The sequence below is a fragment of the Xenopus laevis genome, chromosome 6L (genome assembly GCF_017654675.1).
Source record: "Xenopus laevis strain J_2021 chromosome 6L, Xenopus_laevis_v10.1, whole genome shotgun sequence".
Classification (NCBI taxonomy): Eukaryota; Metazoa; Chordata; class Amphibia; order Anura; family Pipidae; genus Xenopus; species Xenopus laevis.
The window spans coordinates 28,396,506-28,423,532 of NC_054381.1; the positions used below are offsets into that span (position 1 = coordinate 28,396,506).

The 27,027-nt window shown below is 38.0% G+C and overlaps 1 protein-coding gene across 2 annotated transcripts in view; it reads left to right on the forward strand.

The window, feature by feature from the left end:
- rsu1.L (Ras suppressor protein 1 L homeolog) overlaps positions 1-27,027 on the forward strand; it is an 86,592-nt gene that overhangs the window by 28,204 nt on the left and 31,361 nt on the right. For both annotated transcript variants that reach the window (XM_018266478.2, XM_018266477.2), the window contains exons 6-8: positions 161-243; positions 496-610; positions 20,038-20,170. In XM_018266478.2, coding sequence (XP_018121967.1) covers positions 161-243; positions 496-610; positions 20,038-20,170 — 331 coding nt within the window. The remainder of the gene's footprint in view (positions 1-160; positions 244-495; positions 611-20,037; positions 20,171-27,027) is intronic.

A 27,027-nucleotide genomic window follows, 5' to 3' on the forward strand; every position in this document is an offset into this window, starting at 1 on the left:
TCTGCGCTTGACCCGCCTGTTATTATTGTGAGCCCTGGATGTGTCAAAGGCTTTTCACCAAGTCGGGGTTATTAATCAGAGCTGACTGCTTTTTATTGATCACCGCTGAAGTGCTTGGGCCATACACCGCCCTGTTTATATATTGCTGTTTAATTTGCAGCCACCCTGCGTGCACTCTATCTAAGTGACAACGATTTTGAAACCCTGCCGCCAGATATTGGGAAGCTCACGAAGTTGCAGATAGTAAGTAATTTATCTAAATTCCTGGAAAATCAATTCACTTTCACAGCCCTTGTAAGAGTGGAGTCTAGTCAATTTGAGAAGTGGTGTGGTTTATCTTTCAGCATACGCTACTGACCCAGCACGGCTGCCTGTCTATCGGCACATTTGTGTAAATAAATTGGAATTCTGAGAGCTAGCGACAGAACAATAGCTGAGTTGCACTTTATTTCCCATTTAATGCCATGGCAACTTTTTGTGTTTTTCCTTTTCTAGATCAGTCTTCGGGATAATGACCTGATATCATTGCCTAAGGAGGTCGGGGAGCTCACTCAGCTTAAAGAGCTACATATACAAGGGAATAGGCTAACTGTCCTGCCCCCTGAACTGGGTAAGGTTTTCATCCGTTTGTGTCCGTATCATTTAATAACTGAATGGTGAAATCTTTAAGCTGATTGGAATTTGTTCCAGAATGGAAATTTGTATTCTCTTTGCCTTATACTCATTGTTGTCGGACGTGTGATCTCCCTATAGAACTGGTAGGTGTTTCCCTTCTCAGAGCAGACGCCCACATTCTGAGAATAAGATAAATGTCTCAATTTGTTAAAATAAATCCTATTCAGAAAGTTCTTGTTCTTGGTGCTTGGAATTCTTAAGGATTCACAAAATCAGCCTCAACTTTTTCCTTACCCCTTCCGTGGGAATTATTTTTTAATTTCTCTGGAGTGACTTGCTCATGGTGCTGTTTTATAATTGTTTCTATAATGACATTGTTCCCTATCGCTGAATAGGGCAGGACTGTCCCCAGTCTGGAACCACTAATAGAATTTGATCATTCAAAGAGACAACCTTACTTATAGCCCATCAAAGCTTTCTGCTGCTATCCAGGGACCTGGGGTTTTCCAGATAACAGATATTTCTGTATTTTGGATCTTTATACCTTAAATCTACTAGTAAATCATGTAAACATTAAATTAGATTTATTTTTTTTTAATATAAAATCGGACTTTTTTTAAAAAAAAAAAAAAACCACAAAATTTTCAGGATTTATTAAACCCAGAGGATGGAAAAGTCTGAATCAGAAAATCAGGCATCTCGGACCTGTCGAGGATTGCATATGTCAATGGGAGAAGTCCCAATGATTTTTTTGATGTGCGCTGGGTTTTGTGCAATACCTCAAAGTTTTTGAGCAAAAAACATAAAAATTTGATTATTTTTTTTTTATAATATAAAATCTGACTTTTTTTCGGTGAAAAATCCGGGAAAAAACTTGAAAATTGGATGAAAAATCCGAACAATTTTTTCTGATTTGTTCCCACAAACAATTTTCAGGAAAGTGTATTAATAAATAAGCGGAAAAAACCTGTGCGGATTTGGTCTGAAAATATCGAGATAAATTTAGACTTTAATAAATAACCCCTTGGTATGTTATAGAATGATAATTTCTAAGCAACTTTTCAATTGTTCTCCCTTATTTACAGTTTTTGAATAACTTGCCATTTTCTTCTGACTCCTTCCAGCTTTCCAGTTGGGGTCACTGACCCTATCTAAGAAACATGCTCTGTAAAGCTACACATTTATTGTTATGGCTACTTTTTATTACTCGTCTTTCGATCCAAGCCTCTCTTATTGATATTCCAGTCTCTTATTCAAATCAATTCAAGTTTGCTAGTGTAATTTGGACCCTAGCAACCAGACTGCTGACATGGCAAACTGGAGAACTACTGAATAAAAAAAAAACTAAAAAACATTTAAAAAACTAAATAGGCTGGTTTTGCTTCTAATAAGGATTAATTATATCTTTGTTTGGGTCAAATACAAGCTACTGTTTTATTATTACAGGGGGAAAGGAAATCATTTTTTAAAATTTGGATTATTTGGATAAAATGTAGTATATGGGAGACGACCATCGGATAATTCGGAGCTTTCCGGATAATGGATCCTATACTTGTACTTCCAAATATCCGTTTAGTTTTATTTCTTAACCAAAATATACACATTGTTATTATATATATATGATGCCATAGGTAAATGCTGGCATCTCTTACGGCAGAGGCACACGCTCAGATTTGAGAAGATTAGTCATCTGGCGATAAATCACCTTTTCTTCGGGGAGACTAATCTCCCCGTACTGCCTCCCGCCAGCTAGAATCTAAATCGCCGGTTTTCTGAAGTCGCCTGAAGTTTCCTCGTAAGGCAACGTCTGACGACTTCGGAAAACGAAGTGCACCGATTGCCATCCTGCCGGCGATTTACATTCTAGCTGGCGGGAGGCAATTCGGGGAGATAAATTGTCCGAAGAAGAGGAGATTTGTCGCTGGGCGACTAATCTCCCCGAATCTCCCTGAATGTGTGCCTCTACCTTCAGGGTTGTAAGATGGTTAGGGTAAACCAAAAAACAGTCTGAAGCCTGCGGAATGTTCTACCCAGAAAGGAAGAGTCATAGGGCAGTATAAATCATGATCCGTTGCTACAACCACAAGTTCCAGCCAGCGATATAAATCACCAAAGAAGCACTATACTTGTCGCTTTCTGTATTCCCACCATTTAACAAGCAGAATGGTGTCTGATGAGAAGTCAAGATTGAATGGGGAAGCTCAAACAAAGTGACAGATGCAATTAGTAAGATCAATCTTGTGTGTTTGAGCCTAGCCAGCGGATGTGACATGCAATATTGTCTTTATATAGACTCCATAGTATTGTATCTGTTGCACCAGTATATAAAAAATCTTCCTTTATTATTATTATTATTATTATTTTTGTGTTGTGGGTTTATTAAATTCAGATCTATCAGCGAGATGTTGTCACAATGCACGGTTTGTTTATCTCCTGTCTGTCTGTCTGTTTATTCCGATCTGTATCCTGTCCATCTAAGGATCCCTGACATTCCGGTACAATAAATTTCCCTAGGAAGTGATGTTCACTTTGATGTATCTTTCTAAAGTGCTACAGGGAAAACTGAGAGGAGAAAATTGACAGGTGGAAAAAATGACTATTTAGTACAAGCTGTTTATTCCCTCAAATAATTTTTCTCCAAAAAGACACATGAGAGATCAGATTTAAACTAAATGAGTTTTTTTCCCTCTTCCCTTGCAATTGCCACAGCATCAAAATGTTCAGTCTTTTCAACACTATAAAGAAAACCCATTTTAAATTCTCATGTATTGAAACTCCCTTGGCGGGGATAGCATGGAATTGAGAGGACAGAGATGACCTCTGGTTACCATAAAGTTGCAGCACAGATAGCCGGAGGAAAATGTACTCTGTAGCCTATTAATTTTCATTCTTTATTTTTTTCTTCCTTGCCACTTCTGGGCATTCTCCAAACACAGACTTGGTCATATTCTCCTTTTAGGTTGTGGAAATTTCTTTTGTAAGCATTCAAGACCTTTCGGGAATAGTGGACCGTGGACCTTGTTACCAAAGAATGAAGTGGGTTATTGAAAAAAAGCTCTATAACGTGGGACTGGTTGGCTACTGAAATTGCTCTTTACTGCAGAGCATGATGGGTCTTAAGGTGGCCATAGACACACAGATCCTATTGTACGAATCGAGGATTCGTACGATTTTCGGATCGTGTGTGGCGTGTGCCGACATCTTTCGTCCAGCGGAGATCGGTCGTTTGGTCGACCGGTCAGGTTTAATTTTGACCCGACCGATCCCGCCGGAGCCCACGGCACATCACCATACGGCCGAACAATCAGATTACACCCGATATAGCCATGTTTGTTAAGGGCATATCGGGGAAAGATCCGCTCGTTTGGCGATGTGGCCAAACAAGCGGATCTTTGCATCTATGGCCACCTTTACACAGATACCTCTCGAGTGCAGCTCAAACCTGCTTCTTTGTAGATCTTGTAGATTGTAATCAAGAGATTGGGATTGGTCCACCTTGACGTTTGGCTAAAAAAAAACCCTGTAATAGAGTTAATACCATGTAATTGACACTACCGTATTGTCTGCAGACACTTTAGTAAAGAGTAGTGTAATTGTGCTTCAATGTCAAAGTAGAGGGCCATTTGTAATTACTGGGAACAGTTTATAGTCTAATCCATAGCACAATGGGAAAAAACAAATAGCAATTGCTCATAAGTAAAGTTAATCAATTGAACTCTGCATATATGTCATCCTTAAACGGGGTTATTGATGAAGCCTAAACACCATTTCTGACACTGGAATGATGTAGAAATGATGGATTGTGGGCCTTACCTAGATATATTCTATTTCTATCACCGTAAGATGGAGTGGAGGAACCTGCTCTGAGGATTTGTCAGATGCCTTTACTGGCATTAGAGGGCATGCTATGTCTGTAGATCATTAAATATCGGACTTCTTAACATATTTGATAAACTTGGCCCCGAACAGCAACTTTTAATATTCCGTATCCGCCAAACTTAGATTGCAAGTTGTCTCATATCTATACCTGCATCATTTGTGCATGTATATTTATGTGCAGCAGTCCATGTGGAACTATACACGACTGGAGTGAAAACAGCAGCATTTGCATTCAGTAGTCCGTCATGTGAATTTACTTATGGATCTGGGGCTCAAACAGCTTTTACTGCCTCACAATCCTTAGAAATGCAGTCTAGTTTCCTAAGAATACATGCCAATACTTATGCCAATACCGCAGATCAATAATCACTCATACTGATTAATGTATGTTGTTTGACCCATTGGGAGATATACTGGGGGTTATTAGATCTCTGCACCACCAGGCTGAAACCAACCAACAACCAAGGAATACAGGCATCACAAAGGAGCTTGTGGAATCTCCTACATGGGCTTTTGTTAAAACTGCAGGGACGTTAAGCAGGAGCAACAGACCAACAGAAAGAGGGAAAACACAAAACAGACCAACTATTGTAGTGAACACACTTATGCCTGGAAAAATGCATTTTGAACAAGTATTGGATTCCTTTGTTTTTCAAAGCAAGCAACGCCCTGAGACAGAAGCGAGTACACGCAAAAGACCCAACACCAAAGCACATGAAAAGTAATGTGGTCTATGCTGACCATAGCAGTGAAGAGTGCACGGATTTGTAGACCATGGAGACTAAACAACTGCTTAGTAATAGAATGGCCCAACACGTGAGCTAACTCAACAGGACAAGACTCGGCAGTCTGTCTACAGTTAAGAGTGATTACACACTAGGAGATTAGTTGCCTGCGACAAATCTCCTTTGCCACAGGCAATTGATCTCCTGAAAATGCTTTTCCACCAGCAATTATGTAAATCTCCAGTGAGAGAACCTATGACTCGTTTAAATTTTCCAAGGTCTCCCGTAGTTTCTGTATCGTAGCAACTTTGGGTGACATTTATGTTTTCCCACCGGTGGTTTACATTATTGCTAGTGGGAAAACATTTACAGGAGATTAGTTGCCTGAGTTAGAGCAGATTTATTGCGGGTAACTAATCTCCCAATGTGCCATCAGCCTTAAAAGTGGAGTGAAGGAGGCAATTTATGCCAAACTGGAACAACCATCCCTAAACAATGGAGCATGTTAACAACATACAATGCCACTTTGACAGTTTCACAACAATCTACAATTATGATTAGTGGAAAACATGTTAACATCTGCTCAATGAGGTTCATGGTACCATTGTAACTGGATGACACCTTTGTGAGTGTTACCCAACACCTAACTGAATAAGTTCAGATGAACCATTGGGATTGCATGTCTGTGACTGTAGGGTTTAAAGGGCATGTAAAGTCTAAAATAGAATAAGGCTAGAAATGCTGTATTTTGTGTACTAAATATAAACATGAACTTACTGCACCACAAGCCTAATCAAATAAATGATTTATGCTTTCAAAGTTGGCTACAGGGGGTCACCATCTTGTAACTTTGTTAAACATCTTTGCAAGCCAAGACTGTGCACATGCTCAGTGTGGTCTGGGCTGTTTAGGGATCATCATAAACAAAGCTGTTCGAGTTCTGCATGGCTGGGAAGTAAGGCGGGGGCTCCCCCTGCTGTTCATAAGTATGATTGTTTCCCTGCTCAGCAGTTAGGGACCGTCTGACAATTCCTATCCACAGCAGTAAATGAAGGGAGAATGTCACTGCATACAGTCAGGTTTCTTATAAAAACGGTACACATTTTTTAATTAAATATATCGGAGATAGGTTTCTTTTTCATTAAAGAAAGTAAAAATGGGATTTTATTTTTTTGCCTTTACATGCCCTTTAAATGCCCTTTAAATGCTACAGATTTACCACTCAGTTGAACTACTCCGAAAATTGATGAAGTACTTTCAATAAAAGTCCAGTTGCTTTAGACTTTATTTCTACCAGATACTGTTTATTGATGTGACATGGCTCTATGCTTGAAATGAGAATGTTGATGGAAATTGTCATACAGTGAGGCCCACAAGGAGACCCGGGAATGCTTACTGTCAAATAGATAAACATAGAATTTAATTATATTTAATTTCAGTACCACCTGCCTTTTTGTGCACACTTATGAAGCACAAATAGGCAGGTGGTACTGCAATTAAAAATTCTTTATCAAAGATTTATATGTAACAAACATTAATATGTATGTCCGTACATAATGACAATGTTCATCAAGGCTACAAAGATGCATACCTTCCAGCAATAAACAACATACAAGTATAAAAGCGGATACCTAAACATTTCGACGAGAACGCCTTTGTCAAGGGAACTCTAGTGCATAACATGTCGCAAGCAGAATATGTGCCCTGTTTGGTGCCAAACTATAATCCACTATCGTGCACATTCTCGGAGTAGAGGGGCGTCTGCCTCCGCGAAATAAATAACCTCCAACTCATTTTCTTTTAATCAAATTTCAAATATTTATTTTGTAAAAAATATTCAGTCAGCCTATGTTATATCTACTTCAACATGATGCTCTGCTGACGTTTTATTCCATGAATATATATACACATTTCCCAATTCATGCATGTCTGATAATAATACGTTTCACACTGAAGTTACGGAAGGGTTAAGAACTTAGAAATTCAGCAGCAAGCCCTGCTACATTCTGTCCTAGCTGTTACAAGAGTAATCCGCAATTGATCATGCATCTGGAACTGTGAGGGTTTGAGTCCATCACATCAATAGGCTGCTATAATACTAGACTGCAGTTCTTTAGTTGTGATAGATTGTTGATCACAGAAGTTAAATGATGACACCATTCCGCATTCATTTGATCACTGGGGCCTGGTCTTTAGGTTTTAATCTTTCGTCTTTTATTGTGTTAGAAGAATAATGTATTATAAAATAGCTTCAAGGCTCTCTAATGATTCTGATGACCTTTTCAGTGATCTTGAATACTTTACAAAGTTGTTTACTAAGCATACGTCCTTTAGTTTTGTTCCTTTACTTGAAATATTGGTGTATTTGTTGATGCATCTTTAATCTAAGGGGGTTAATTACTAAAACTCGAATTAATCTAATTTTTCTTTTATTAAAACAAAGTCAACCAAAGTCCCATGCACGAATTTAACTCCTTTATCAATAATTCTTCTCAAAAATGTTGGAGCTCAAAAAATGTTGTGACAAATTTCTGCATCAGTTTGTATCATACAATTGACGCTCCAAAACTCGACTTTATCAAATTGTTGCCACAAAAACTTGACTTTATCGGATGAAAACCCAGATTTTGGATTTTCAGATTATCCAGTGCAGATCACTATGTCATTGACCTCTACATGACCTTAAAGGAAAACTATACCCTCCCGAACAATGTAGGTCTCTATAAAAAGATATTGCATAAAACAACTCATATGTAAAACCCTGTTTCATTTAAATAAACCATTTTCATAATATACTTTTTAGTAGTATGTGCCATTGGGTAATCATAAATAGAAAATAGCCATATTAAAAAATAAGGGCCGCCCCCTGGGATCATATGATTCATGGTGCACACAAACATAACAAACAAACTATACTTGTTAGGGCACATGAGCCAATTAACAGGCAGAGTCTTTTGCTTCCTCATTTCTTCCTGTTACAGTTAGAGTTGTAGTATTTCTGGTCAGGTGATCTCTGAGGCAGCACACAGACCATCACGAAATGGTGGTTCAAGGCAAGAGATGTAAAAGGGCAATATTTACTTAAATATATATACCAGTTTGGTAAGATTATTTAATATGTCACTTAATATGATATAATACACAAAAGCCATGAATATCCTGTAAATTATATCCTTATAAACGGTGAGTAGTGATGTCATCAGTTATAAACGGTGAGTAGTGATGTCATTTCTGTCACATGACTTACTAAAATTTGTGTATTATAATAAATAAAGTACCCCCAGTTGTAAAATATGAGGATATTAGAAGTTACCTCGGAGTTCCATGACCTGTATAAAAACACTCGGCCTTCGGCCTCGTGTTTTTATATGGTCATGAAACTCCTCGGTAACTTATAATATCCTTATATTTTACAAGAGGGGGTACTTTATTCACTATATAAACTATCTATTGCTTAAATATTCATTTTAGGGGTAAAGTTTTCCTTTAACAGGTTTGCGATGGAGTATTTTTGGATTTTTAGCAGCTTTGGGGTATTTTAATTACCATATTGTTTTTGACATTTTGTTTTTGTTCGTAAATGTAAATTACATGGTGAGAATAGTATAACTGGAAATTTGACCACCCATGACACTGGACATTTTTCATTTGTATTGTTTGATTCGTTTTATTTGATTTTAAGTGGTTTTATTGCATTCTGCATTGCTCCTGATTACTTGTTGTTGCACATAAAACTTTTCGTGCCTAATTTCCATTTTGGAGTTCCTACATGACACTTTGGGTGTTATGTATCAAAAGTCAAATTTTAGAGCATTGTGAGCTTTTTTTTAGACCTCGAATGAACTCGCAACTCAAATGGTTTCTAATTTAAGAAAAAAAACTCGAATCAGTGTTGTCAGGTTGAAAAAACACGAATACTCAAATTGATTGAGTATTCGACAGAACAAAAACTGTGTTTTTCAGTGAAACCCACCAAAAAAACCTTGAACATCATGAAGGCTATTAACATCTTCAAATGGTTCAAGAGACCTCTGCCTTTGACTTTCTACATGACCTTGGTTTTAGATGGTATATATTTGAATTCAAGCTATTTCCATCTTTGGGATATAATAAATCTCGAAAAATTTGAGTTTTTATTTTTAAAAAACTCAATTATTTAGATTTTTTTTTTAAACCAAAAAAAAAATCGATTTTGACAATTTTTTGAAAAAACAACTATGAAATTCACAGGCCAATTTCAGCCCCCAACCACTAGCAGAATCCTCTTCTGTGTTTGCGTCCAGAAGCCTTGTGTCAGCCCTGGAGCAAACACACTCTGTGAATTTCATCAAGACTTTGCATTTTGAACCAAAATCCATCAAGTGTGATAGTGGCAGAGCCGATCTAAGACTTCCAGACACCAATACATAAGAGAATTCTGCTAGCAGTCGGGGCTGAAATTGGCCTGTGGATTTCAGCAGGATGATTTCTGCCTTTTCTGTCCCTAGCCTTAGCTCTTACTGTTTCTGGGTATGTGGATGGGGGTAGGTAGGGTAAGTGCTTGGGGGACCTGTTTGTAATTCAGTGAGTGAAAGGGAAGGGCTGCCTTCTCTTCAAATTTGTACATTCAGGTCAGCGTAGGAAGATTGGTTTAAAGTTAATTCAATATTTGGCCTAGTGATATTCAACCTATGGGTCCCTTTGTTATTTGGAGTTGGTGCCAATATAATCCCCCTGAACTCAGATTATCCCTTACAGTAGAACATCATTTCAATAAGGTACTTCTTTCATTTTAAAAAACTTTTGTCTTGTGACACTGATTCTATTTTAAAAAGGTAAACTCATATTTAGATCACATTTAACTACAGCACAAAGGAAGATTGGTGAAGTGAGCGATAAAACAGCGAGGGCATGCTTTATATTGTGCCACAATTTTCCCTTCCGTTTGGCCTATAACGTCGTTATATTCAGTATTCTCATTACTGCGCCTTAACTTCCAGCTCTAAAGCAATAAAAAAATCAAAGCTCAAGAGTAAAAAGGCAAAATATGAAACTGATGAACTTGTCACTTGTAATTTTACACATGTTCTCAGTTTCAGGTTGCACAAAGCATGTTCTGTTTGATCCATTCCTTAACCTCTAATAAAACTGGATTTGAGGTACTTAGGTTGAAATTCAAAATTACTTTATTATGTCCGTTGCACAGCCTTCCTTAATTAACTTAATAAATCCTTTACTTACTGAATGTGCCTTGGAAGTCACACCAAGTTTTTAGCACATCGAATCTGAAATCTCGCTTTCCTTGTGTCTGGTTTCTATCAGTGTTGTATTTGTCTGATGGTTCTGCATGGATCAGCTGAAGCGCTATATGTAAAATGTTTCTGCCATTTACATATATATATATATATATATATATATATATATGTATGTATGTATGTATGTATGTATGTATATTTATTTATTTATTTTTCTTGGTTTTTTTTAATGTGTAGTAAAGGATGAAGTTGCAGCTTACTATCTGCATGTAGTATATAAATATAAGGAAATATTTATATACTATATGCATATAAATATAAGGAGATGTGTTATATAGTTGCCATCCTGTTTTAAAGTTGGCCAAAAACATCACATCAAGTTATGCTGAACTAAGCTGAGCATACATGGCACCCATTGGGCATACATGACACCTAAACCTGGTTGATTATTATTATTAACCTGGATTTTTAGAGCGCCAACATATATTGTGCAGCCCTTGGGCCATACATGCTGCAGGCCTATGGAGACCCTTTGAAGTTACTTTGTTTCAGTAACTAGAACTATGTATCCCTTCCCTGGGGAAGGAAGTTGACCATCACAGTGAATGTATGTTCCCCACAAAAGCACATGATTTACCACCCATGTGGTAAAAAGGGTGTTGGACATCACTTTGAGGTTCTGTGACCCGTGTTGGGCAAATTCAGTTACTTGAGATCATTTGAGATGGATTATTTTCATCAGCTTTGGGGTATAATAAATCTCAAATTTGTAGAGATAAAACAACATAGAATTTTTAGAGTTTTTCCCTTAAAACCTCAACCAGAAAAGTCTTCGGTTGGAAAACCTCAGTGGAAGTGGGTGGTGCGGTCAGAGGGTAACTCTGAGAAGAACAGTCAGTCTTTTCTTAGAGAAAAGATAAAAGATGTAGTGAAGTGCAGATAAAATAGGACAAACTAAATAATGTTTGCAGGCGTGGGTGGACACTTTTTTTTTTATTCCAGCGACCATATCCCGTTTAAGACACTGCTTCTACCCCTTCCTGAACAGGTCTTGCTTATTTGTCTGACTCTATACCTACACACCAAGTAAGGTGATATAATCATCCTCAGGGAACCGGAAACATTTAATCTGGTTTCATTTCCATTCAGGGTGTTCTGCAGTTGACAAAATTCCCATTGGTTTTTTAAAATTTGATGATAATCACTATTGCATAAAAAACTGTAGGTCAGCCTGATTGGATTGCTTGGGGTAAGGCCAAAAGGGCCACGTGTTCAACTTTGCTATGTTGAAAAGCAGTGACTAAAGTAAATTGTGGTGTGTTCTATCATTGCTTAAAGGTGGTGTGTCCACCTTTTCCAGTAAATCTACTAGAAAATCTTGTAAAGATTTAATAAACCCAATAGGATGGCTCTTCTTCCAAAAAGGATTAATTATATCTGTTTGGATCAAGAACAAGGTACATATTATTACAGAGAAAAACAAAATTATTTTAAAAAATCTGGATTATTTGGATAAAATAGAATCTATGGGAGATTGTCTTTCTATGATTTGGATCTTGAGGTCTTAAGTCTACTAGAAAATCATGTAAATATTAAATAAACCCAATAGGCTGGTTTTGCTTCCAATAAGGATTAATTATATATTAAGTTTGGATCAATTACAAGCCTTTCCGTAATTCGGAGCTTTCTGTATAATGGGTTTCCGGATAATGGATCCCTGTACATTACTGAGCATTATCTACACAACTAAAAATAAATATTATGGCTACAAATCTGTTCCTTGTTTTAAAGGTACCAATTCTCGATTCTTATCTATGTATTTCATAATGTTTCCTAAACTTACCATCAGTGATGATTTGCTCGCTCTTATTGCCCATCAAAGCATTTACAAAGTGCTTTCAAAACGCAGGCAGCAAACACAAGCAAAGCAATTCTGGTATGTTATTTGCCATTAAAGGTTTCTTAACACCTCTTAATGACAGAACTGTTATTTTGAAACCTGTGGAATGAGAGATTGACATGACTTGCTAAAGCGATTGCTGTGAAGGGGAATACACAGGCTGGAAGGTAACGAACGTCACGGAATTCCCCAGATTGTTTAATATGTACAGTAAATTAAATGTGACTACAGGAAAAAAGCTGGCAACAGAATTCTGCTTTAGTTTAATTAAACAGAAGTTTCTAAATAGAATAATTTAAAATAACTGTAAGGGAAATTGAAAATAGTACATTAAAGACCAGCTGAGCTTTGTTTACCGTCATTTACCCAAAAAGTCACCAACATGGAAAAGCCTCATATTTTTTTATTGTAATACTGTACATATGGGAAGGGAGTTTACTATTTTTCATGATTGATGTTATATGGCTTATTGAAGGAAAAGTTTAAAAAAAAGTTATTCATGGGGAAAAAATCTATTCCATTTATGTTCAATAAAGCTGTCAAATTTCAAATAAAAATATAGTCAAAAAGAATGCTGAATATTCACTTCCCATTGACTACTTGACAGGTTTTAGCTTCTAATGTAAAAACTGAAACTCGAATATTATAACTGAATGCTGCCACTTTTGCAAGTATTTATGGTATAGGGAGGCATTGTCTAGCATTGTATTCTTGCTGCAGTAGGAGCCTGGGTTTAGGAACCTATGTGAAATGTTTTCTACATGCACCCCAAAAATATACTTTCAGCTTAATTGGGTTTTGATGTGATAGGGACGTTATTACACCAGTGCCAAACCTCAATCACACCCAACTGCCTCGTGGTAATGTCTAAAGCAGCATCTAAAAATCTTCCAGGGCGCCAGCTGTTACCCTCACCCAAGGTCCAGACTAGTGGTAGGCAGTGTGAAGACGTACGTGCTTAGTGCCCCATTCCTCCCTAGGCACGTTCGTATTCTGTCTACCCCTAGGGGCCCATTTACTTAGTTCGAGTGAAGGAATAGAATAAAAAATACTTCAAATTACGAATGTTTTTTTTGGCTATTCGACCATTTGATAGTCAAAGTAATGTCTCTTTAAAAAAAAAAACCTTCGACCCCCTAGTTCGCCACCTAAAACCTACGGAAGTTAATGTTAGCCTATGGGGAAGGTCGTTCGATCGATGGATTAAAATCCTTCTAATCGAACAATTCGAAGGATTTTTCGATCAAATGAATTGCGGTAAATCCTTCGACTTCGATATACGCAGTCGAAGGATTTCCATTCGGCAGTCGAATATCGAGGGTTAATTAACCCTCGATATTCGACCATAAGTAAATTTGCCCCCTAGTTCCGGCACATTTCTGCTTGGAAAAGTCATGATAGATACCCTGTTACTATATACAATAAATGTATTTGACTATTATGAACAATTGTTTATTGTGTTCTGGCTACTTGATTTTTTGTCATTTTGGATGTGACAACATTGAAATTCTTTTAATTTTTCAAGCCCAAAATTTGTAGAGCAGGCACTCAAATGAAGGCAGTCTTCCACCAGGCAGTAGATATAAGCAAAATTATTTATGATTTCACATATATAGCCTTACCCATTTCATATTACCAACTAAGGGGTATATTTATCAAAGAATGAAGTTAGAGGTCGCCACAGTCCTCTAGAGTGAAATTCCTCCACTCTCCATCTATTATATCTACTGTCTGGTGGAAGATTGCCTTCATTTGAGTGCCTGCTCTACAAATCTTTGGTTTGAACCAATCCCGTCGCTGAAGGCTCAGGGCAGTGCACCTGGGCCTCTTCCATTACTTGGTGAGTTAACATTTTATTTTGCACTACCAAATGTTGTATATTGTTTTAATGGTCTTTGATAAATCTTTGGCACACATTTGGTGCAATGGATAACTTTGCTGCCTGCCAGCAAGGGAGTCTGAGGTTTGTATGTTGTCCTTATACTTAAGTGGAATTTCTCCTGATACTCCTCCTGCACTCCATAAATACATACAGACTGTTTCACTGACTACTGATAAAATTAGTGTGTAAATCTGACAGGGGCCTAAGGGGAAAATCTATTAAAACGCAAATGCAATTTTTTTTACCGCAATTCATGCACAATGAAAGGGAAAAAAAAAGCCAGATTTAAATATTTTTGAAAATGATTTTTACAAACTTAAATTTTTCAAGATTTGGCAGTCTCGAAGATTAAAGTGAAAAAGTCAGTGGGAGGTGTATTTTCAACAGACGTGATCTTTTTTTTTAACTTCAAAGAATTATTTTAAAATCATACAAAATTTGTTTATCCTTTAGAAATATCTATTAATGTGCCCAGATATGTTTATAGCGGATTATAATGTTAAAACACCATCAATAAAGATACCAGTGTTGGGGAGAACTGGAATAATGTTTCCCCCTATATCTTAGTAGGGGAAATACATGCCCTGGCCAGTATAAAGTTGAGCATTTATGCTTTTTGTGTGTGTAATCTGTAATTGATCATCCCTGACTCTAATACAGATGATATTTGCTCTGAGGGAGAATACTTCATATGACTTTGGAAACAAAGACTTTTTCAGTGGTAAGCAATAAACGCAAAATCCAATTTGCAATTGCACAACAACACTGTGAGTGATTTATATCTTTATGGCAGCGCTGCCCAAGAGGTGACTGCTAATCACAGTGCCGAATCTCTCCTGAGCTCCTGGCATTGGCACTGCATAGTGAGCAGTATCCGGCGAGCTTCATTTAAGACTAACGGGCTTTCAACTTATTGGGTTCTCTGTCGCTGTGCTTAATCTGGCCGCATACTGCCTGATCCCTGCTTCCGAACTCGCTAATAAAGCAGATGGCTTCAAAGCGGAACCATTGAGGCGTAGAGCATTTAGGGCCATGGCTGTCTGAGAGGTACAGGGTGAAATGTGTTATTCATTCTGTTCAGTAGAGCCAGGGGATGTTAATAACTGACTGAGGATGGTGGGATTTGTAGTTTTCTGCTGTCTGCGTGAAGAGAGTTTTAATATTCTGCTTAAACCTTGGATCATCATGGACTGTTGCAAAAGGACATTACGCTCAGTGGTTGTAAGCAATCATCAGATGATGGTGTATTTAACAGAATATCTTCATACAATATATTTAACTTCAACTTTTAGAAAGAGATTTTGACATTATATTGTTGCATCTTAAACAGGTTCGATTCCTGACTGGCCAGAACAAGCCTTCTAAGAATTCTATAATATTTTTACATAGGGGCCCATTTACTTAGTTCGAGTGAAGGAATAGAGGATAAATAGTTTGAATTTCGAATGGTCGAATATGGCTACTTCGACCTTCGACTACGACCTTCGACTTCGAATCGAACGGCTCGAACTAAAAATTGTTCGACCATTCGATAGTCGAAGTACCGTCTCTTTAAAAAATTCTTCGACCCCCTAGTTCGCCACCTAAAACCTACAGAGGCCAATGTTAGCCTATTGGGAAGCTCCCCATAGGCTTCCTAACAATTTTCTGATCGAAGGAATATCCTTCGATCGATGGATTAAAATCCTTCGAACCGTTCGATCGAATGATTATTCCTTCGATTGTTCGATTGTAGGAATAACGGTAAATCCTTCGACTTCGATATTCGAAGGATTTTACTTCAACGGTCGACTTTTGAGGGTTAATTAACCCTCGATATTCGGCCCTAGGTAAATGTGCCCCATAGAGTTTAAAATAGGATCTACCATATTTGTTGTGGAAGCATTCTACCCACAATATTGGGGTAAAAAACACATATTCCATACAGTCCAATATTGCATCCTATATTTAAACACTATGGCATATTTGATTTTTTTTTTCTTGACAAATCTTGTACTCTGCTCATTGAACATACTGATACATGTACTGTATGCTTTTTAGACGATTACACCGGCAAGATCAAGCCGTATCCCAAACATGTTAGGGTAATATTTCGCATTTAGTTTGAGCTCCCAGGAGGGTCACAATGAGGTGGTAAATGCATTGGTATTGTGACTGATAATTGTCATAAGGAAGTACAGTAAATGAAAAATATAATCAAATTAAAAGCCATGTGTGCTATTCATAGCCCAACAGGGGTGGCCAAAGGGCAGCTGTGATCTGCCAGTATATTTTGAGTTGGTGGCCATTAGATCAGACGTACACAACATTTTAAAAACACTGGCTTGAAAAAATTGGTGTTCACATGCCATGGCGGTTAAAGGGCATGTCCACCCAAAAATAGGCTTTTGCATTAAGAAAGAAGATGTAATTCTAACTTTCCATTATACGGGTACGTGTATTAAAGTTATGTTTAAATGTTTGGAAACATAACCCACTCTTGGTTCTGACTCTTAAGGGCAGAGACACGCTCAGATTTGGGGAGATTATTCGCCTGGTGACAAATCTTCTCTTGTTTGGGGCAACTCATCTCCCCGAACTGCACTCGGATCGATTTGTTTCCCGAAGTTTCCACTTTGGGCGACTTCGGAAAATGAATCACTCCTTGTGCCATCCCACCAGAGATTTACATTTTAGCCAGCAGAGGCGGTAGTTTGCGGAGATTAGTCACCCAGAAGAAGGGAAGATTTGTCGTTGGGCGACTAATCTCCCCTGAAGGGTGAAGACAGTCTAGGAGATTAGTTGCCCCCGGATAAATCTCCTCTAGTCGGGGTGACTAATCTCGTCTGAATGCTTCCCCAGTGGCTAACATAAGAATTGCAGCGGAGGAAACGTTCTTGGTGCCACTAATTTCTGAAGTAGCCTGAAATTTCCTTGCAATGAAACTTCCAGCAACTTTGCACCATGTATATTCAGAGGAGATTAGTTGCTCCGGCTAGAGGAGATTAATAGTGAGGTGACTAATCTAATCTGTCTTCACCCTTAAACTGTGTAGTCACTGTCCGATCTCCTTCAGGTCTGTTAATCATCTGGCTTCTGCTCCTGTAGTTACATTTTCTCTCATTATTAAAAAAATGTTTGTGGGTAGACCTCCGATTTAAAGTAGTAGGACCAGCTAGCATTTTGGACAAATCCTGTGTGTTTTGCATATATTATGAAGAGAATAGACATCTCGGTGTTGAGACAAACAATTACCAGAATGGATACTAAAACAAGACACGTTGAAATTCTTATGTAGCATATACAGTGACCTCAAGAAACCCAAGCATGGCAGTTTGCATCAGAAAGAATAAAAAAATTGAAATAGTGCTAAATCCCCTCTCCAATACTGTAAACAGTGTTTATTTCTGCATAAGCCATTTTAAATCCAAAAAGTCCTCCGAAAATTACGTGTATTGTCCTCTTCAATCCAACGTGTCTGGTAGATTGAAGACTCTGCATGGCACCTTTGTAGCCTACTTTTTGGCATCTATTTATGTCTACTAGAAAGACATAATGATTTCACCTTGAACATTGTTTTGTCGTGCTTCTTTGCCATCCTACCCCACCAGAGGTTTAATGCTTTATCTTGTCCCAATATTGAAGTTGTTTGGTACAAATTTGCAGAGCTCCCATATTAACATCCACATCAATAAGTGGAGTTATTATCTAGTTGTACATTTCTTATTATCTATCCATTATCATGATATAAATAGATATTGCCCTTATATTGTCCAGCTCTGACAAGCTAATATTTTTTCATTTCATTTAGAATGCTCTTAATCAAAATAGGAAACCATTGTGCCATCTGGCTCCACAAAAAATATCTGAATTTCGAAAAAATGAATGTTTAAGATGTTTACCTAAAATGTTTAGTCAAGGATGGCAAAATTGTCTTTCTGATTCCTGAAGCCAAGAAGAAAATAGCAAAAATTCTGAATCAGGTGTAAGCTGGCTCCCTTCTGTGAGTGATGTAACAGAAGTGATGGTACCTGCAGTGCAGTGACATCCGTATCATGCGTGGGAAGACACATTTATTAATGCACATCTGTTGCCTATTACCAGTCTGCTGCTAAAATCACTTATTGAGAGTTGATTTCTTTTCATTTTTTTTTTCCAAGAGTGATTTTGTTTGAGCTGGGCATATGCTGGGAATGATTGTGTTTCATTTTGTTTGGTTGAGCGATGGATATCCAAAAAAAAAAAAAAGCCCTATTAATCTCATAAATTGTCAAAATGCTTTGCAGTAAAAACAAATCAAATCACAGTAGTGGGGTATCCTTAGCACAGCAATATTCATTTTTAAGGGTCAGAAGTGTGTAAATGTTTATCGACGTTCACTTGAAATTCTCGCTAACCTAATCGTGATGGAATACATAAATACATCACTAGAAGGGAACTGCAAAGCATTTATTGCAAGATATAGCAAAATATATTCTTAATAAGTGACTTGCTTTGGGGCGGAGGTTGTCTGTTACACCAATTTTTTTACTGTGTTTAGTATGAATTCACATTTCATTGTTTCTTGACTTTATCCGCCAGAACATATTGGGAACCTTTTATCCAGAATTGTCTGGACCTTGGTTTTTTTTTGATAACGGATCTTTCTATAGATTTGATCATCATACCTATAGGGGCATTTTTATCCAAATCTGAAATTTTCCGAGTATTTAAATAAAAGAACTCCCACCAAACTAGAATACACTATTGGACCTTATTTATTTTTAAAAAGCACGATTTAATTGGATACGTTTTTTTTTTTCTTAGATTTTTCACGAATCTCTCAATCTTTTTGGGGCTTGTTTCCTGAAAAGCTTGAATTAGCTGGATTTTTGCGAGAGAAGTCCGAAATAGGAGACCACAGAAACTTCCAAATAGGATTTTAAAGTAAAAAATTTTACGAGTTTTTAACATTGATTTTAATAAATAACCCCCTAAATCTACTAAAATATCATTTAAACATGAAAAAAACCCTATAGGGTTGTGTTGCCTCCAATAAGGATTAATTATATCTAGTGATGGGCAAAACAATTTTGTGAAATGGCGAAAATGCATAGAAGTCAAAATAATTTTGACGTGCGACAATTTTTATGCTCACACCAATTTTAACGTGTGACAATTTTTTTTTGTCACTGTGAATTTTTCCTGACCTCAGCCCAACTGAACACCTGTAGGTGTCCCCAACGCATCACGGGTCTCCAGTGTAAACATCAGATTCCCTATAGAATGATTTGTTCCGCAAGAGAAATAAATGTAAAGACGAAACTTCCCATTCAAGTACAGAGACTGAAATTCTGGTGAAAACTAGAAAGCAGATTGCTTTTAAGTTGAAGGCAGAAGTTAAGGAGACACATTCCAACTTGTTCTTGACAAGTGATGTGTTCCCAGTCTCTTATTCTTTTCCAACTTTTCTTCAAAATTATTTATAGATTGCGTTCTTAAAAGTGGGGATACTTTCATTCATTTTCAGTGCTTCTTTGAATTCATTTCTCTTTCTTTCTTTCTTTCTTTCTTTCTTTCTTTCTTTCTTTCTTTCTTTCTTTCTTTCTTTCTTTCTTTCTTTCTTTCTTTCTTTCTTTCTTTCTTTCTTTCTTTCGAGCTTTAAATCTCATGGAAAGAAATGTAAACTGTCCAAGTTTTAGGTTTCCCAACAGCAGTGGCTAAATGTAACTTCTTTTCTTTCTTTCGAGCTTTAAATCTCATGGAAAGAAATGTAAACTGTCCAAGTTTTAGGTTTCCCAACAGCAGTGGCTAAATGTAACTTCTTTTCTTTCTCTCTCGCAGGCAATTTGGATCTCACAGGCCAGAAGCAGGTGTTTAAAGCGGAGAACAATCCTTGGGTCACACCGATTGCTGATCAGTTCCAAGTGGGAGTGTCTCATGTCTTTGAATATATCCGCTCAGAAACCTACAAATAGTAAGTTTTGTTGCTTAAAATGTTAAACTAAAAAGTAATATGTTTTTTGTATGTATGTATGAGGTACAGTTATAGGATCTATTATCCAAAATCGTTGGGACCTGGTAATTTGTATTGTCACACCTAAGTCTTCTGAAACATTTAAATATTAAATAAACCCACAATAGGAATGTGTTGCCTCCAATAAGGATTAATTATATCTTCGTTGGGATCAAATACAAGGAACTGTTTTATTATTACAGAGAAAAAAGCCAATCATTCGTAAAAATTAGAATTATTTGCTTAAAATGAAGTCTCTGGGAGATGGCCTTCCCATAATTCTGAGCTTTCTGGATAACGGGTTTGCAGATAAGGGATCACATACCTGTACTGTATTCTTCAACCTTTTGATCTTGATAAAGGGTTTGTGGGAGAGCAAAACATTAACCCCCAAATGTAATAAAAAGCACAATATTTGCACAGGTGCAGTAACCCATAGCCACCAATAAGATGTTTGCTTTTAAACAGATGACCAGTAAATGCTACCTCCTGATTGGTTGCTATGGGTTACTGCACCTGGGCAAACTTAACACTGTATTCATGAGCAGGGGGATACACATAGGCATCCTACATCTGCCCCCGGATTGTGCATCATTTTCAGGTTCAAGCTACACAGGGGACTTGGAAACCTTAGGGAAGCAGCTCCTTCCCTATGGCTTACAGCACACCTCCCAAGGGGACATACTGAGCTACATGCAAAGCAGGGTCCACCTTGTATATTCATTTATTCCTGGGGTTGTTGTATCAGCAGCCCTAGATGACAGCTGCTCAGCCAAAGGTCCTAGTTTAGCAGTAGAAAACTGCTTTTAATTCAGATTATAATATTAAAGTACATTCTATAAATACTTGGATCATTTGAAATATGTTTATTATTTATTTTTTTTACTTCCCCTTTAACATTACCCAAGCTAGATTACATAGCTTATTGAGCATATTCACTGGAATGTGATGCCTCATTTCCTACCATTGCAGTCCCAGCATTGTGGGGAAATACCAGAATAGCCTTTAGATTCTACAAAACGTGTGAATTTCTTGCGTAACTCTTTTCTTGGCACGAAATGTTTGTGGCAATACATTTTAGCCTTTACTAACATCAGACAGCTTGTCTGGAGAATGTTTATAACAAGTTCAGAAGAGCGGCACGGCCGTGATAATCAGTCAGTAGTACAGAAGGCAACAAGGGTCATATCTTTTCCGTTCTACATATCCAAGGATGGGGAAATGTATAGTACGTGTCATGTTTTATTACAAAACAACCTAACGATTTGGGTCTGAATCATGCAAGAGAAGAAAAGCAGCGCTTGAAGAATATTAAGCTTCTCATATCTGGCATGCTTAATACGTGGCCTGCTAACGTGACCCCTGGATTCTGCTTTTCCATTCTTCGGTGAACGCGAGCAGTCATAGAAGCATACTTCTCATTAAGCAAATCACCAGGCTGAGGAGAAGTTGCAGTAATCCCTTCACAAGTCAGTAACCTTATGCTAAATTGAGCACTTTGATACAACCGAATCATCCAAGCAAGATCAGACAATGAAAGTTGACCCACTTGACAGCGTGGAGGAGATCTTCTATTTTATTGATTGTAAAAGAACGGGACGCAGTGTATTTTTAGCCCCGATCGTTTAAATTGTCTCCTTTTTTTTGGAGATCTTAAGTACCTTTTATTTTAAGACACCAATGTCTTAAATCTCGAATTGCTCGGTCTCTTTATAAAAAAAAAAGTTAAGATACTAGAATTCATTCTGCCATTAAGTTATTTTTTCTAAAGTGAAAGCAGTGCAGAGCATCAGCTTAGCTAGAGAACAATCCAGCTCTTGTTGCCGAAAGGAAGGAATTTATGATCAATTAACGCAAATAAAAATGTATTCTCTTTTTTTGTTTATTGATGTTATCTGGAGAATTGTAACATTCAGCTTATTGTTTGATAAGAGGAAATGCCTGAAACATAGAAATGCATCAGTGGCCCGATAGAGAACTTTTGTTCCTGAGAAGATAATACGTGAGCACAAAGCTTATTCTGTGCACATTGCATTGATTCTCTGCATATTTAAATGTGTACATATGAGCGGGGCTGCTGCTATCGCTGTCTTTGTTCCCTCAATATAAGCAGGGTATTTGCTTCTACTTTTATTTGGAGTTTACAGATGGAGTCGTTGGTAAATGCTCACAGCATGCGGGCAATATCCCTAGACTTAAATATTTCGTATGAAGCAACATTTTGGGAGCCTAGCCTTTGCTAGAGGATGGCACATGTTACATACATGGCATATGTATGGATCTATAAATGGAGCCTAGCCTGTGTGTGCTCCATGTGAAGCTACTCTCAACATTTTGGGAGTCAGGGGCCGGTGTATATTGCACATATGGCTCATCATTGTTCATGCGCTAATGGAGGCAAAACTGTGCATATGACTTCAGCGGGAGCCCAAACTCTACTTGTAATAATGGTTATACACACGCAAAGGCCTGTTTATTTGAGGTTGAGCATTTTGTGGTTTTTGAAACCATGACTAAACTCCCTTTCTCTGAAACTACGAATGTCATGACATTTATTAATTCAAACAGGAAAAGTCAAAAACTGTGACTTTTTCGTATTGTCACATAAAAGCCATCTTCAGACTTCACCAAAAACCTCTACAACCACCAATCAAAGAAAGATCTTCCAGTTGTAAAAGGGACATGTGCCATTGACTTCTACAAGTTTTCGACAGGCTTTAGCCTCGACTTTTTCAGATTTTTTGCGTAAAAGCCAGATCTGAAAAATTAATCAATTGACCACTTTGTCTGGCAGATTTCTACGTAAAAAGGCATGTCTATCACTGCTAAAGGTGGCCATAGACACACAGATCCTATCGTACGAATTGAGGATTCGTACGATTTTCGGATTGTGTGTGGCGTGTGCTGACATCTTTCGTCTGGCGGAGATTGGTCGTTTGGTCGATCGGTCAGGTTTGATTTTGACCCGACCGATCCCGCCGGAAGCCCACGGCACATCGTAATCGGATCGTTCGGCCATACGGCCGAACAATCAGATTACCCCCGATATAGCCATGTTTGTTAATGGCATATCGGGGAAAGATCCGCTCATTTGGCGATGTGGCCAAACGAGCGGATCTTTGCATCTATGGCCACCTTTAGAAATAGATTGTTCAAGCCCTTTAAAGAAACATATCTAATCACTATTTTTATAAGGCCTTCAAGGAGGAACATGTATTGGGACCTGTTATCCAGAATCCTCGGGACCTGGCATTTTCCTGATAAGGGGTATAGCCAATAGCCCTTCATACAAGCCCTTTTAAGGAGGTGTATTCAATAGCGCTCTATAAAGTCCTTTAGGATGGTATATTGAATAGTTTCAAAATACAGTTTCATTCTGCACAAAAAAAGTTTTTTTAAATCAAGAACAAAAATTTATGAATTTAATCTTCATCTATGCATAAAAGATACATTACAAGTTTGGGTGTGTGTGTATGTATGTATGTATGTATGTATGTATGTATGTATGTGTGTGTGTGTGTGTGTGTGTGTGTGTGTGTGTGTATATATATATATATATATATATATATATATATATATATATATATATACAGCTTTCATTTCAGCTGTAATAGAATGACATTCTCATATATGTACCTATATGGTATATTTGTTCCTAAAACTTCTTACAGTAGTCATCATGTTTGCCATCACAGTATCTGCATGTAGCCAGCGAAGGCGGGATCCAATGTGGCTTAATTGGTAGAAACAGGTGGATCAACAGAGATTTGCTTCACAATTTGTTGTGTTCGGTTGGACACAGTCTGGTGGGTTTGGTGCGAATGAGCATAGGAATATTGCTGCAGTTTCGCTGCCCTGTATCCATGCCCAGCTTCATTTATGTGTTCGGCCCTGATAAATACTGCATTATAATCTCTAAACATCACTTCTGAAAAAAGATGAACTTTATGGAGAAGTATCCTGAAAGCTGAGTGCACAAAATAGTTTGTGGGGTTTTTTTATGCAACCTCTATATTACTCCAAATATAGGAGGACAGATATCTCTTTCATATTTAACATTAAGTGCTGATTTTCTTAAACTGCCAGAGCTTGGATGCTCTCTTGGAAATCGGGGTTGGCTTTAGTGGACTCCTTTCTCCTATTAGATGGAAGCAGCTGCTGCTACTTGCTTATAGAACCTGTTTAAAGTGCCAAAGCCTCATGTTCTATTTCGTCGTTCAACTGATAGTGCTGTTCCCTGTAGTGTAGGAACAGTTCTTCATAAATAAATCTATAAAACAAATGTTACATTCTGCACAAGCTTCGTTAGTTATTCATGGAATGAAGACCCACATTTAAGAATTCAGAACTCATCTACTCAATTATTTCTCTTGGTCCAGGTTTGTAAGATTTCAGAATTAGATGGTTTGTGACCTAATCATTCCGCCCAGCAAGTTTCTACTGACAACTGAAAACAAATGAATCAGGCACTCTTGTTCCAGTCCAGCAAAGCTGCATGGCTTCCTTAAGTATATAACATACAATAAATCTGTTTCAGCTTTACTATAGTGCACATGTGCTGTCTCAGGTGCAAGGCATCCCTGGGAGAACTACCGTATATACTCGAGTATAAGCCGAGTTTTTAAGCACACAAAATCTGCTGAAAAAGTCTACCTCGGCTTATACCCGTGTCAGTATGCTTGGTACATGGGCGTCCACTTCCCCCTTTCCCGGCCGGATCTTCCCCTAGCTGCCCCATCCTCCCTCAGTTGCAGTGAGCCACTACCCGGTCCTGGACTGTCTGGACAGTCACTCACCTCCCGAACTCGAGGCAGAAAGGTCGCACCAGGTTGGCATTATGTGGTATGTGCATGAATTGTCAACGAAACAAATAATTGAGTAAAAGTATGCAATGGAACAGGTTGATCTGTCATTCACCCTAGGCTTATACTCGAGTCAATAAGTTTTCCCAGTTTTCGTAGGTAAAATTAGGTACCTCGGCTTATACTCGGGTCGGCTTATACTCGAGTATATACAGTACTTAATATCATGCTGTAGGACTCCCATAGAAAGTTCCGGGGACCAGTGTCTTTGTCACCAAAAAGATCCAAATCAACAGGAGAACCTTTTGTATAAAATTTAAGTAATATGGCACTACGTGAGAAGGGACCCTTTGAAGTCCAAAACAGGCAGTGCCATTTTACTTGAATAAAAATATATAAAAGGTTCTCCGGGTTGGTATGAATTTTCATGACATTGCTGTGGAGGTGACTTTTTTCACCAACTGTTGAAGAACCTGAAATGAACTACTTCAGTTCCATCAGAATACCATCAGGAGACTAATTAGATACAAATTTCGCCTATTCTTACAACCTGAATGGGATAGTGCTGCTCTGCGTAACATATTCTGTTAGAGGAGCACATTATCTTCATTGGGGAGTGGTTTCCAGTGGTGAAGGGTGCCTATATTAAATTCTGCACCTTGCACCAGAATTTATCACTGTTTGGTGCCATAGATACAGGGTCGGACTAGGCTGGCAGGACACAGGGAAAAAACCCGGTGGGCCCCAGCCTGCCCAGACCCGTTCCCCCGATAGGCTGGCCCCAAAAAACGAATATGCAGAGACTTGCGCTGCTTTCGCTCATGCACACGGGGCCCCAAAGGTTTGGAACCCAGTGGGCCCCAATGATCCAGTCCGACCCTGTATAGATAGACAGTATGTACAGGACTTCCAAACACCTTGCAGCCCTGGAACTCCCTAGGTAACCCTTCGAAATGGCAACCATTCTAGGGGACATTCCAAGAAGCCTCCAAACGAGGCAAGCTCTTTGTGCTCCTAGAATGCATTACAGCGAGCAAGAGGCAAATTGTTTTGCATCCATTTTTTCCTGTATGTTCTCTCTATGCGTATGTGTTTTCTCTGGTTTTAACATACAAGGCAGGTTAATTGGCTACTGTTTATATTGACCACAGTGTGAATATGATGGGGCAATATGATGGGGCCCTTAAGAGACTACTGTGAGTGAGGTATGAAAAGTTCTGCAAAATATTTTTAATATAATCTTCAGTTTAGTTTCCAAGAAAATCATTTGACAGACCCATCCATGCCCAGCAGATTTGCTGCCTTGTACATTTACAAGAATTCAGCATGGGCCAGCTAGAAGCACAGAGGTTTAAAGCAGAGCACATTTCATCATTACAGATATTTGTTTTCTTCCAGCAAACCTTGGTAAATTCTTCACTGAAAACTGTTGCACCATCATAAATAGAGCCTATAACCTTGTCAGTATCATGTTTATGTATCTGCTAACCTGTCTACAAAAATGATTACAGTACACAGAGCAACATACCAGGGAAAGAGGGGATGAATTATCTTTAAGAAAGACTGATGTACATTGGAGGAGAGACTTTCTTGCTGCGCTGTAGAAATAAGAGCCTTTGCTGGAATTTATTTTCGAGCCTTGTGCTGGCGTTTTTACATCTGGTTGCAGATTTGTGTGTATACCTGAATGTAATGACAGCAATAAAATCAGATTTCTGCAAAATGTGGAAAACAATCCTGGCACAAAGGATAACCTCTGTATTGGGCAGGGTTTTATTTACCTCTTGCACCTGTTGTATTATTTAAGGAATAATAGTTCCCCTGCTGGGGGATTATTATTATTATTTTAACACAGTGCTACAACTAATGCAATATGTTCCTGAAATCTTGAAGAAGCTTGATGTTATGGTACACTATTCGTATAAATCCTGCTCTCCTCCCTCATCCACAGTGACAAATACTCTGTATGTTCTGGTTTCCAAGGAGAAAAAAATTCTGCTGTTATTCTTTTGTCCA